Source organism: Euprymna scolopes, chromosome 28, assembly GCF_053919585.1.
Source record: "Euprymna scolopes isolate OS-2025 chromosome 28, ASM5391958v1, whole genome shotgun sequence".
In the NCBI taxonomy this organism is placed as follows: Eukaryota; Metazoa; Mollusca; class Cephalopoda; order Sepiida; family Sepiolidae; genus Euprymna; species Euprymna scolopes.
Window position 1 is genome coordinate 2,640,233 of NC_136509.1, and position 15,000 is coordinate 2,655,232.

Genomic DNA, 15,000 nt, shown 5'->3' on the forward strand with positions numbered 1-15,000 from the left:
TACATTTATGTCTACATCTGGCCATCAGTTCATCTCGTTTGTTTAGGAGATTACTGTGTTGGTACTTCAGGATTCTTATTTTTTCCTCAAGGCATAAACTGCATCTCTGCCTAAAGCCGTTTGGAACGTCCGAATGACATAGGATTGACCATGAAATCACTGGGGATCGATTCTCATTTTTTAATAACCACCATTGTTTAGCTAACTCGGTTTTATTCTTAAGTTCTGGGTTATTGAAAGAATGTTTGTGGTCATAAAAACGTTGTTTCCAGCTTCCGGCGGAGATACCGAAGTAAACTTTTTTGTCCCTGTTATTATCTTCTGGGTGGATAGTGGCCTTATAAACCACGCACTCAACTTTACAATTACCGTCCAGTGGGCAGTTATTTTTCACTTGGCAGTTACATTTGTCTACTGTCGCCTTATTTCTATTAGAGTTGTTTAATATTTTATTATTATGAGTGCTAATTATTCTGTCCATGTTTTTAGTGCACGAGTAACTTATTTTAATTGTTTTTCTATTAAATATCTTCCTAAGTGGATTATTTATGGTAAAATGTTTATCTATTAGGTTCAAAAATACTTTCCCTATGTTTATGTTGGATAGTTGACAGTAAGGGGGATTAAACCATATTATTTTCCGGCCTCTGTTCTTAGATCTATTTTTGTTTTTATTTTCCTTCTTAATATATGTGAGTTTTTCACTGTATCCGCTTATCTCTAGTCTCCGCCGGAAGCTGGAAACAACGTTTTTATGACCACAAACATTCTTTCAATAACCCAGAACTTAAGAATAAAACCGAGTTAGCTAAACAATGGTGGTTATTAAAAAATGAGAATCGATCCCCAGTGATTTCATGGTCAATCCTATGTCATTCGGACGTTCCAAACGGCTTTAGGCAGAGATGCAGTTTATGCCTTGAGGAAAAAATAAGAATCCTGAAGTACCAACACAGTAATCTCCTAAACAAACGAGATGAACTGATGGCCAGATGTAGACATAAATGTAAATTTAAAATAACCAATAACTCTAGATCCGACGAACAGAGAATTCTATAATGGTAAAGACACCGAATCTAACACCACTAGATTAATTACGATAAACAATCCTACCCCACCCCACCGGCAATTATAGTGTTGTCCGGTATATACTCGATAATAACTACTTTACGATTTGTTGTCCGAAATCTAAGCTAGGCATATATATATGTATATATATATGTATATATATATATATATATATATATATATATATATGTGTGTGTATATATATATATAGATATATTCCCCGAAGTACCTGGCTTGTCCAAATTACTTATAAATAAATGAGATAGCCTTAAGATAATAATTTTTCTCTGCAGATAATACATTAGTTATTAAACTGAGTTAAGTCAAAAAGACCAAATACTAAAACTAGATATTATTAGATTTGATACAAATCAACACAAAAATTTAATTATTTTATTTATTTCTTTATGCGTGCATGAGAATAATTTTGTTGTACGGAGGGAATAAAAGTATATATTAACCGAAACTAGATACGTCCTATCGAATTGAGGGCGATCAATATTACATTTTCCCACTTCTTAATCAATTAAGAATTGAAATATTAATTACAACGACCGCTATAATCACCAATAAAATTATTTACATGAAAATATATAAAATATTAAATATATAGACTCAATTTTTAAATTCATAGTATTATATCACATATAAAATATTTAAATGAATTATAAGATAATATCAATTTTTACATAATAACATACAGATAGTTTTAAAACTTTATATATAATATTCTTTTTATTTTTATTTTCTTATTTTTTTTTTTTTTTTAGTTATATTTTTTATTAATTTATTTATCTTTTAATAGACCTACTTTCCATGACTCAATCACTGTATCCTCTTCTTTTCTTCCTCTTTTTTTTCTTCTTTTTTCCATTACGCGCTGTTCTATTTCTTTCACTATATATCCGTATACTTTCGCCCCCCCCCTTCCTAGGTTAGTAAACGCGTGTCAAGGCATTTACATGTCAGAACGTACATCTTAGAGGCGTGTGTATGTGTATGTGTTGCGTGTGTGTGTGTGTGTGAGTGTGTGTGTGTGTGTGTGTATCTATGGTTACATCGAGCTGCCGCTTATAAGTGTCTAATCTAATTTTTTTATTTGTTATTTTTAATTTTTAATTTTTATTTTTTTTAAATCCCTACCACCCTCTCTATAAATGTATTAAGTGGATTGCTACTACCACCACCTTTGGTTTTTTGAGGGTCGAAGCACGATTTTTCTTTTCTTTTTCAGTATCAAAAATGTAATTGTCTGATTTAGATGCTTGAAAATACCATAAGGTTGAAATAAATTATTGCATCGACAATTATGTAATTTCCGTGTTATAATTTTTATCTTATTGCTCTGTTTACCACATTGAGCTCTCATACCCGGATTTCCTCTGGATTTATTCCATTATAACACTATATATATATATATATATATATATATATATATATATATATATATATATATATATATATATTACCGTTTTGATGAAGTTACTGGGTCTTTGATACGATTCGGTAACCGAAACATGTGTAACTAAGCAGATGAAACGGTAATAAAAATATATTTGCCCTGCACTAGTATTGAGCTCTTTGTTGAGGTTTTTAGTAATTACCATTTTTGCTAAATAAAAAATATATATATATATATATATACATATATTCATATATATATATATGCATTTATATATATATATGCATTCACACTACACACACACTTACATACAAACACATTTACACACACACATATATGTGTATATATATAATACATGTATATATATAATACATATATATACAAAAATATACAAAATTAAATATGGCATAATGGAAATATAAAAAAGGTATTCACAGTCTCTCTTCCAATTTTCAGATTTTTACAATGTCAAATCACACTTTAATTCCTTTTGTCGGATGGATTAAAGGACAATATAAATGCTATGATTGATATAATAATTAAGTGATTAATTTTGCGCTACGAAATAGATACTGTCAAGAATTGTACAAGCCAACTGAATTAAAGGAATAAATTATAAGATGGTCAACATTATGAATTTTTGAATATAACTTTTTGCATTTATTCTCTATATTGCTCTGTAATTACATTAAACTTCTTAAATAATGCTCATATATATTATAAGAAAATATATTTCTACAGAAATATATATATATTTCTACAGAAATATATATTTCTACAGAAATATATATATACATATAATATACATATATATACATATATATATATACATATATATACATACATATATACATACATGCATTTATATAATACATACATATATATATAGACATACACATATATACATACATATATACATACATATATATAGATATACATATATATACATATGCATATATATACATATATATATATATATATATATAGATAGATAGATAGAGATATATATATATATATAATGTCAATACAGAATACTATACTCACCAATTCCTGGTCCAAAGTTTGCAGCGTTTGACACGTTCGAGTGTGTCTTGAGGCCTTTTCCAGAAAGATTGATAATTCCACCCGAGTAGATTGCAAACAAATGGTGGGTCTTAATGTCGAGGGCGGTATTAATTAAAAACTCCCCTCCACCGTAAACCTGTACATTTTGTAAAACAAATTTTTTAATGTAAAAAAATGAAATAAACCCGCACATAAATTTTGTAAAATATTCTTAAATGTTAAAAACAAGAAAGAATTTTGCATAAGCACCTGATAAAATCTGTTGTATTTAACGTTTACATAAGTGCCATGGGTCGTTTTACGGCATATAATTTTTTTAAAAATAATTATTAAATGTCGTAAACACATTGTAAATGATTCAGGATAAACTTTCAATGGAATTTTCTTACAAAGCTGCTGTAACGGTCACTTAGCAAGTATGTCACTATAGCAACACGTTCTCATATTTTAAAAAGTTAACTTAAACCTGGAGACTGTTCACCGTTTAGCAACCTCCCTGAAGAATATGGCTCTGAGATGGGTATATTTGCTGACGACACCACGCTCTATACACAAGAGGAAAACGAATGAACACGTATCTTAGGCAATGGTGGAAACCCTAGAAGAGGACCCCCGGTCCGTGGTGAAATGGGGACAAAATGGATGGTCACATTCAATGCGGTCAAGACTAAGCTCCTTTCCATTAATAACTACTAGAAACCTTCTCAACCACTAACAGCCCTGGCTAATGATAGAGAACCTGAAAGTACTTCGTTTAAACTCCGCGGCTTAACGATCACGGGGAACATGAGTTGGAACAATACATTGAGTGCATTGCCAAGGGTGCTGCAAAGAAGGTGGGCTCTCTCTACCTTGCAAGAAAGCTACGTCCCCTCCACCTTTACAAGGCCACCATTCGCCCATGTACGGAGTATTGTTATCACATTTGGGCTGCTGCATCTGCTACTATTTCTCACCGTTAAACAATGTTCAAATAAATTCGCCAACTTAACATGTCCCGCACTATCAGCTAGGCTTCAAGCACTGTCCCATCGACGAAATGCTGCATACCTCTGCCTGTTTTACAAGTACTTTAATGATAAGTACTCAGACGAACTACAAGCCCTTTTACTCCCTCGACGTAAATACCATCGACAAACCCGACAAGCAGCACCCCCCCCTCTACACAGTAGAAACTCCTAGATGTAAGAAAGCCTTCTACTCTAATAGTTTCTTCCCAATGACTGATAGACTTTGGAATTCACTTTCGGATTCTTGTTTCCTTGACTGTACTGACATGCAGAAGTTCAAGTGTAATGTAAACAGACATCTTGTTGCTCAACTCACTACATTGTATCCGTACAAATTATGTCCGATAGTAATCCTCTACATCAAAGTGGCATTGTACCTTGTTTGAAAATACAATATAAATAAATAAAAACCAGAATGGGTTGCGCATTTTCACGCTTACATACAAATGATACGATCAGAACATTCGCATATAAAGCATTTAAGGAATTTAAAAGTACATTTTGAAGAGATGTTCACTCCAGTGCCTCCACACTACCAGGATAGCACAAATAGATGAACTATGTAACATCGCGGACGCGCTTATGCAAATGCATACAAAATGTGAAATCACCTTAATGTAAGTAAACATACTATAAAAATGATAGAACACGTTAGACGAACGATCACGTTGTACTCGAGAAATAAATGTCGTCCCCCCAAAAAAAAAACAAAAACAAAACAGGGAATCGAGTTATTACTTGTCCTATGTTCCTTGCGACGTATTCTGATACAACGTGTTGGGCCTACACGTGTAAATATTCCTACTTTACGACTATGCACACTTTTATTGTAAGTGAATCAATATAGAATTTCCTGCCTGTGTTTGTGCATTTTTTTACATTCAACAAATCGAAGTCCTCATGATGGCTACACTATTAAAACTCAAAATAGCATTCAGATTCGAAATAAATGTAAAATTCTTGAACTCTTTGTTACATGATTTATTGCACTTAGCGATTTTTCACAATAAAGTTAGCTTTCGTTCAATAGATTTAGTTTTATTACTCTGATTGTGAAGAATTTCTAATTTTCCAATATGTTATTGCTTATAACATATGAATTATGTCAACCACAATAAGTTGTAAATTTAACGAATAACGTGACTTTGAGAAATTTTAACTTATAATGACTGTGGGAATGGAAAATACTAGGATTTATATTCTATTATCACACGAATAAATATTAAATTTTTATATGATTAAAAGAATAGCGACACATGATATACGAATCACGTGCCATTATTGTCGGTAGCGATGAGGGAATGTCAGTTATTGATTAAAGAAGACAAACGCACAGAAATTTAACAGATGTTTATTTCTTGTGCTGAAATCTTCAATCAACTTCCTATATCAATTTTGGGTTGTTTTTATATAACAATTTATACAATTTGTCTCCACCTTCGAACGCCTACTGTTAGACTTCGCATTCAATGTTGTCATTCTCCAGCTATCGTGTGTTCTCTTCTGCCGCTAACTTTTTGTAAGTCGTTTCAGTCAGCATTTACCAAAAATTTCTTACAATTCGCCATCTTTTCTTTCCCGACTAAAGTATCTCGGTTTCAATAATTATTATATTTTTGATTACCAATCGCGTCTTCTTGGTTGCTTCCAGAAAGGTCGCACGTTTTCAAACAAGTATTATCTTTTTTTTTAACAATCAATGATATATGTTGTTCTCTTCCGGACAGATGTTGTCAAATTACCTTTTCACGGCCTTGATATTAAACAATGACAAATAACCAACTTTTGTTTCTTTATGAATCAGCATTTTACTATCTATTAAACAAAGCAATAACCCTTATCCCTGAGTGGCTTCCGGGCCTTGATAAGTGGTGATCACCGTGTAAAAAAAAAAGACATCAGACTTACTGTTCATACATTTTTGGAGTCGGACCATTTTACCTGGACACTGAGAATGGTTAATAAAATAAGAAATAGCAACACCCTTTCAATATAACTTTTATCAACTCACGAATTAAACTATCTGTTGTGGCCTTGATCTTAATAATCAAATACAAAAGCAGGAAGATAACAAACATAGATTAACGACAACCCGTCTCTGTGGCAGCAACAACCACGCCGCCTTAGGGTAACTATACTTAGTGTGTTTGAGTCAGTCGGTGTATTCCTGAAATAGGTTTATAAACTTATATCCTAACAAGATCATAGGTATTTATCTCGATTTTGCAGCGTAGCACATATACAATATTTTCCAAATATAAGCAAGTTCTATCTTTAAAAAATCTTTCACAATAATACGTAATTGTTTACAAGGTCTCATTTAATAAAACTAAATAAACATATTGAAACCATTGCTTAACCGATATGGACTTATACATAAAAATTGCAAAGTGTGATACCACGTGCTATTCCACTCGATAAAATCACCGACCCCAACGTTGTTTCCGTGTTCTTCATCCTTGTAGTCTTTTTGTCTGTTGTCTGGCTGTGTCACATTGGCGGTTGCCGAGGAGGGCACAAGCGGATTCGCCATTATAAAACAATAAGAATAAAATAAAACACACAAAAACATAACCCTAATTCTACGCACGCTAAAATCCATACCTACACATCATATCATGGCCGGTTTTGTCTGTTAATACCAGTCTCAATTTAAAATAATCAATTATTTAAACCTCTGTTGACTTGATCAAAGGCACGACCTGTATTCCCCTGTGCCCAACTCATGATTGTATTCAACTATTGTAAACTCAAGACTGTCCGCAAAACCCACCGCAACACATAGAACTGCACTGAAACTAACTAAAAATATTGGCTTATTGTCTGGTAATTTTGTTTTAAAATTATCGCCACATTTTGATTAATAAGCCTATTTTTGCTTTATTTTGTGTTCCTTTGTGAATATTTTCATCTCCATTGTTCTGCTCATTAACTTAGTTCTCTGATTTTTGTTATTTATTTTTGTATTGTTCACTATTTTAACGGTAGTGTAAAAACACAATTACTCCAACTATTCAGAATCGCATTCGTAATTGTTTTCCGGATTATGTTGAATAAAATAAACATATTGAAACGAAACTACTATTTCATTTTTTATTGAGTTGTGCATTAGAATAACTCAAGTCTCAATTATTATATAAAAACAAAAACAAAATTAAAAATATTTGTAAAATACAAACAAATACAGACCTGTACACTTGTAGCATCAAGAGTGAAAGGCAGATCAACAGAGATGGCATCTAATTTCAAAACACCTTTATCTTGGACATGGATAGACTTCAAAGAAATAGTGCGAGCTGATTTAATTGGATCTAACGTTTCTAAACCAATCGTTCCATTCGTATCCACGGTAACACTTCCTCCATTGAACACATACAAGTCTTCGATTCCAGAAACCTAAAAAATAAAACAAGTAAATGATTTGTGGTTGTTTTCTGAATCGGCTAACAAATTAATATTTCTATACCTGCGAGAAATATTGCGATCTAGAGAATACTTACATGTAAAAACAAACCTGTGTAAAATAATTAGATGTTTGTAGTATGTTTTATGAAGAAGCGAAATATTTTCAAATGTCAGAATATCTAAGACGATGATTTTAGAAAGTAAAAACAATAATTCTGAAAAATATCGACAATGTGTATGTGAGCGCACAATTCTCAAACTATATATTCAACGCATTTTTGATATAGAGACTTGAAAAGTATATAGGGTATTCAGAGATGTGGAAAACATTTTAATCAATGTTCATCTTGAAAAAAAGGGCTGCTAAGGGGTCAAAATTAAAAAAAAATGGTACGTGAATCTTTCCCGTGACAGATTATATATGCAAGGGATAAGTAGGTTTGAAAACACGTTTAAAGCCCGTGTAAGTTTCGCATAATGGTTATCGTACTTGACTCACTGGTTTTTATTTTGATCTCAGCTCGAGCATTTTTTTTTACTTACAAGAAGTGAACAAAACATAATACTCGCCTGCACATGTCTCAGTTTTTTAAAAAAGGAATTTAATGTTTTATTTAATTGGACTTCATTATTGAGATGAGTATTATTTATTAATTTTTATTTATTGCGGACTATTATCCTCATCTTTCTCTTAGTTGTTTCACGACGTTTCGGCCAACTATTCCTCTGGCCTTCGTCAGGTGGCAGTTGATAGAGACGTTGAATCTACGGTTCCAGGTGAGAATTGTCTGAAGATAGCGGTTTCAATCTTACTCAAAAGTCGGCCAGAGGCTTACTTGGCCAAAAACGTGGTGAGATGATAACAACTACGTCAGGCAGCAATTGCAGTGAATGCTGTCAGGAGATTCAGAATTCCTGTCCGTCGCGGTTACCACCTGACGAAGGCCAGAGGAATAGTTGGCCGAAACGTCGTGAAACAACAACGAAAAAGACGAGGATAATAGTCCGCAACAAATAAAAATAAAAATTAATGAATTTGATATTACGTTTAATTCCTACGGTATTTCTGGTTTTAGTAAGTAGGAATCCTACATAGATTTAAATATAATTTTCATGCGTATTTTACGACCAGGCAACGTCGGGCGGCCTGCTAGTAAATAAACAAAAGTGCGAGATACAAAATATAAAATATAATTTTATAAATGCAGAGTTATCTAGTGATGACATCTGGTTAGATAAACTTAATACTAATCATAATGATATTCACACAACGTTTTGTCAGATATACCTTCGCTTTTCTCCAGGTATGCCTTTTTAACTAAGGAATGCTTATGCTAAAGTCGGGAATCCGTGCAGAATTTCGAACTGAACCATTTATTTTATTTACGTAAATATATTGTTCTTCTCCCCTCAGCTAAATCCGAATAGAGGTTTCAAGTAATTATATTCTAAATACCATTTAATATATCTTAATCATATTCTAAATTAGATCTAAGTATTAAATCTCCATATGAACTAACGGTGCAACGGATAAACTGCTAAGTTAATCAGTTTTAACGTTTCTGGATTTTTTTTAGATAAGAATTGGTTATTTGTATCATTTAGACTCTTCGAATTACTTTTCTCATCTTGAGCATATTTTTCAGAAAATTTTTGTCGATGTAATCTTCGATTTTGTTCTGGTGTATCTTGTAAAACTTGTAAATGTTACAATCGAAACACTTTATTTATTTGCAATTGTATTTTTCGGGAATCAAACTGAAAATTAAACCTTCAACTCTCAGAAAAATATGACTTTTTACAATTAATTCCTTGATTGAAGGTTCAATTCTCAGCGTGGGCGACCGAAAAATAGACTTGCAAATTACTTCTCTGCGTGTCATAACAATTTCAAAATTAAATATTGAGCTGCAATAAAGCGATACACAAGGTTTATATATATATGTATATATATATATATGTATTATATATATATATATATATATATATATATATATATATATATATATATATATATATATATATATATATATATATATATATTTGGCGTCTTTTACGTCATCTTGTCTGGGTCATTTTGACATTTGCTTTTCTATTTTATATTTTATTCAATCACCATTCAATCTTTTTTCTCTCATCTACTTCACTCATTTTTCTTAATTATTGGCAGCCGAATTTAATGCCTATTTTATTTTTATTTTAGTAATATTATTGGAATTCTTTCTTCTTTTCCTTGTACCTATTTGTGAATTATTCCACGAATTTCGGCCTTTTGGATTATTTTGGACCATCTTCCAATTACGCGATTTTCTGAGATTTTACTTGTGCAAATGGAAATTTAACTAACTTTCTTGGATTTCTATTTTTGGATATTAGCGTCATTGGATACTTTACCTTTTACCAAACAATCCATTCACATGAAATCATCTTTTTCACCACCCTCTGCTTAACTTTTTGTTATCAACAAAGATCTTTGACTTACTTGCAGTTTCATCAAATACATTTGCAAGCAAAATCCCATACCGCATTTTGCTAATTCCTACCCTCTGATGAGAAAGAAAGTATTTCTTCGAAACTCCGCGGATTAAGGACTATCCACTTATTTAGTGTTTCCTTTTCAGATTAAATATGTGTTTAACTCTTTTTCGAGGTGTTTTTAACATGTTTTATTAACTATTTGCTCTTTATATATATCTGGTGATAAAACGAAACAGGACTGTATGTTGATGACTACGAATATTTTAAGCCCCCCTCTTTGGGTAGAGCATTGTCGTAAGTAGTCTCACCCGCTACTAAATTGGCTGAAAAATGCGACGCTCGCTCTTTGTTTATAAACAAAGCGGTTAGATCACTGTAAAAGTGGTGGACGGATGTTTGTTTCAATACACATTTAGCGAGATTATTTACGGGCGCCGTTCCCGTGAGTCGATCGATAGAACTGCTGACTGTCAACGCAATGGTTCTGGGTTCAATCCTCGGCTTGGGAGAGGTGCTAGTCTAGCGGCACTGATGAGTTGTGATACAACGAAACAGGACTGTATGTCGATGTGTACAAATATATATATATATATATATATATATATAACTACTTCATTTACTCACATAAATTTAATATACGAAAGTATAGATTTATGCGTAAACTTTAAGTATTTACTTCAAAAGTGCTCAATACGTAGGTAGAGCTAGTTAGTAATTTATAAAATATATATGGCGATTAAGCTACACTGAATATTCTGCGTTTCATCCACTATAGGATTCGTTAGGCTTATGCGCGAATTCTGTGGTTGCTTCTTGTTTTTATATATGTTGAGGATTTCTAGTTAGCCAATCAGCTTTCTAGTATCCACCGCGCCCCCTTCCTATCAGCCAATGGGCATGCATTTTATCGAACAAAGGATCTGTTTTAGAACTAGGTTAGTGGTTCACGGTAGATCTTTTCCTTCCTTTTTATATATATATATATATAAATATACCTATGTGTACACACATACATGCATATATATACATATATATATATATATATACATATATGTGTGATCGTTTATGTATATTCATGTTTATTTAATTTATTTATTTGTTTTTTTTCCATTGTTATTGTTAGTTTTAAAGCTATTTTGTATCGCTATCCTAGAGTAAGTTTTATGTTGTGAATACAGTTGTTTGCTCTTTCTCGTCTACAGTTTAATAGATTTTGAGGTTCCTTAAAGTAAATTCTTTAAATTTGCTATCCTGTACTTTAAAGAACCTCAAAATCTATTAAACAGATTAAATTAAATTAAAATCATCCACTAAAGGGTTCGTCAGGCTTATGCGCGAATTCTGTGGTTAAATTCTAGATATATGTAATCTTATATATTAACATGACTTACCATTTAGTTACGCATTTAAACGCGTGGTAAAATTAATTACTTAAAATTTGACAAAGATTCGTTCACACCTGTTTGACACGTTAACATTTATGCGATTTGTGCGACTGTCGTTCGACTGTTAAACTCAATAAACTTAATAATGGCATACAGAAAAGCGTAATGTAAACAGGAGATGATGTGGATGATTCATTAATGCGAGAGTAATTCTTTATGCTATTAATTTACCTTTCAGATGTGGTGTTATTAAATTCTGTAAATTTTCTTGCCTTTTTCCGGAGATGGCGAAACATAAAATACTTCCGACTAGAAAGATGTAAAGATTGCATATAAGTGTATTATATACAAAATTAAAAAAATAGTTTTTATATCTAGTTTTCCTATATATTTGCCTCCTCGCAGAGTTGGACATCTGGTCGGATATTAATGATCACGTAAAGACACCGGTCCTTTTTAAATCACCGAAGTAAAGCAACGTTGATCCTGACCAGAACCAGATGGGTGGCCAATTTGAGAATTTCAGGCGCTGTATCTAAAAGGGTGCTGTATCTATAAGTTGCAAAAACCTAACGTCGTTATCTCCTCTAAGGGGGATATACATGCGACTGGGGACCGATTGTGAATTTTATATTCCCATCGAACTTCCTCCTTTGATGGAAGACGGTTAAACCCGCACAGCGTTTATATTTGTTTTAGTAATGAATTGAAAATGCTCGTAAATTGTCTCTTTTGTAAGATAAAAAAATACCTCAGTCTAAAAGGATTATCTATTTACAGAGAGAAAAAGAATATATATATATATATATGTATATATATATATATATATATATATATATATATATATATATATATTATCAGAAAAGGCACTACGCTTTGTAACTAATCAAAATGGCTAAGTGCTGTCAATTTCTTGGTTATTACTTATATCCCATTAAGGTTTTCATTCGATCAAAGTCATTAAGAAACATAACATATGTTGTTCAATAAGTACCTGATCTATTTATTTACAATTCATGGTTCTCATAGGTTTGCTTATTATGTTATAACCGCCAAACATAAGCACTGTTTCAACTAGTCGTCTTACTCTCCACCTACATCTCTGTCTATAATTTTTTTACTTTGTACTATAAGTGTAAATCGATTTCTTTTCCCGTTCATGGGGTCGGCCATACCCAACCTTTTCTACACTTTTTTCACCCAAAACAATGCACAGTGAAACTTTGTCATAAGGGGCTACAACTTGGGACCAGATATACAAACATATTAGGCAGGGAGTTGAGCAGCAAGATCTATATTTATATTACACTTGAAATATACAAAAGCAGAGTTCGTAATGAAAATTGTGAACGTTTTTCCAATTTTCATTGCGGACTCCATTTTTTGTATGAGCAACATTGCTTGAAAAGGTCTCTAGTTACTTGTAACTGGCTAACCGAAACATGATCATAAATATGTAACGACATATAAATACCTATGTAAAAAAACTATTCCTCTGGCTTTCGTCAGGTGGTTAACCGCTACGGAATAGGAATGATGAGTGCCTTAACTGTATCTTTAGTAATTAATAGGGCTATGACAACAGCATATTCTTTTCCTTGTTTTGATTCTCAGTTATATTGTATCCATTGATATCTTATATGTTTTTGTGTACAGTGATGTGGTTCTCGGTTGATTGTATCTGTCCCGGATATATACTCGAGAGTCAAAACAATGAAAAGAATATGCTGTTGTCACAGCCCTAGTAATTACTGCCTTCTATAGTTGTTGTTGTCTCACCACGTTTTGGCCAACTAATCCTCTCGCCGGGTTTGGTTAGGAATGAAACCGCTATCTTCAGACAATGCTCAGTTAGAACCGTAGAAATTCAATGTCTCTATCCACTGCGCCACGGTTCCGAAGGTCGATCAAGGTTTGAGTTTCTGGTCGTGTAAATTCAAATAAATCTGACGAAGGCCAGAGGAGAAGTTGGCCGAAACGTCGTGAAACAATAACTATGAAGATGAGGATAACAGTCCGCAAATAAATAAATAAATATACAAATAAGATATCGCAAACAATGCCAATAATAAAATAATATATTCGGTATATATCGACAATGGAAGACCAGATAAGACCCAAATGAATATAACAAATTACTCATCTAAAATAAAGTCAAATAAATTATCACTAGTTATATATATATATATATATATATATATATATATATATATATACGAATAAGATATACTAATAAAATAATTTTCTCAGAAAGAATATGAGTTATAAATATCGCATTAATTTCAAAGTTGAACGTTTTTTCAAATTGCCCACGTTACTCACCTTGCTACCTAGAATACATATTCTATAATTTAGAATGAGTTAAGTTGTTTAGGCTTCGACGAAGCGCGTACATGTAATTCATTCTCATGCCCGCGCTAATACATTTTAAAATGCATTAATATACCTCACAATTTGTATACTGATCGATTTTCTTTATAATTTCTTGTATTTAATGATGCTTGCTAAAACGTTTAAAATGTATTAATATACTTCAAAATTTGTATAAAGTTCAATTGATTTCTTTACAGTTTTTTGCATCTTAATGATATTTTATTGTTTTATTAGTTTATAGTAAGTGCGAATGTTTCTATATGCGCTTACTGACTTCTAACGTTTACAAAAAATAATATTCACGTATAATTAACTGTTCAATCTAAAATATATATTCTATAATTAATAATGATCCGTTCATTAGTTTAGGAGGTTATCCTGTACTTAGAAATATATAAACATATTTAACATTGAAGTTATTATATTTGCACTCCCCAAGCATGTCATCGAATATATGAAAGGGGATAATTTATTATAAAAAACTGGACAAAATTTTTTGTACAACTAATCTATATTTTCAAATTAGAATGTGTTAATCTGCCTTACAGTTGAATCAATTAACACAACTGATCTTGTATCGAAAAAAAAAAACCTCTGATATATGAAATGATAATTAACTAAATGAAAAATTTCGTTAGAAGGCGTAGGAAAATGCGTGACTAGTTACTTTTCCAGAAGAATGAAGATGGGTCTTCATGAAAAATGTCCTTTTTGGGAAATGCACGTGCCCATTTTCATAGACGCGGGTGTTAAAAGGAACATCCGGTTCCGTTTGGTCAATGGTGATTGCTTGATTGTATCCGACATGAAGATA

The 15,000-nt window shown here is 32.0% G+C and overlaps 1 protein-coding gene across 1 annotated transcript in view; it reads right to left on the bottom strand.

Annotated features, from left to right (window-relative positions):
- LOC145249431 (uncharacterized) overlaps window positions 1-15,000 on the bottom strand; it is a 911,941-nt gene that overhangs the window by 592,331 nt on the left and 304,610 nt on the right. The window contains exons 36-38 of the mRNA XM_080110989.1: window positions 14,854-15,000; window positions 7,735-7,941; window positions 3,515-3,671 (exon numbers count right to left, since the gene is read on the bottom strand). The exon at window positions 14,854-15,000 is cut by the window's right edge and continues 2 nt beyond it. Coding sequence (XP_079967115.1) covers window positions 3,515-3,671; window positions 7,735-7,941; window positions 14,854-15,000 — 511 coding nt within the window. The remainder of the gene's footprint in view (window positions 1-3,514; window positions 3,672-7,734; window positions 7,942-14,853) is intronic.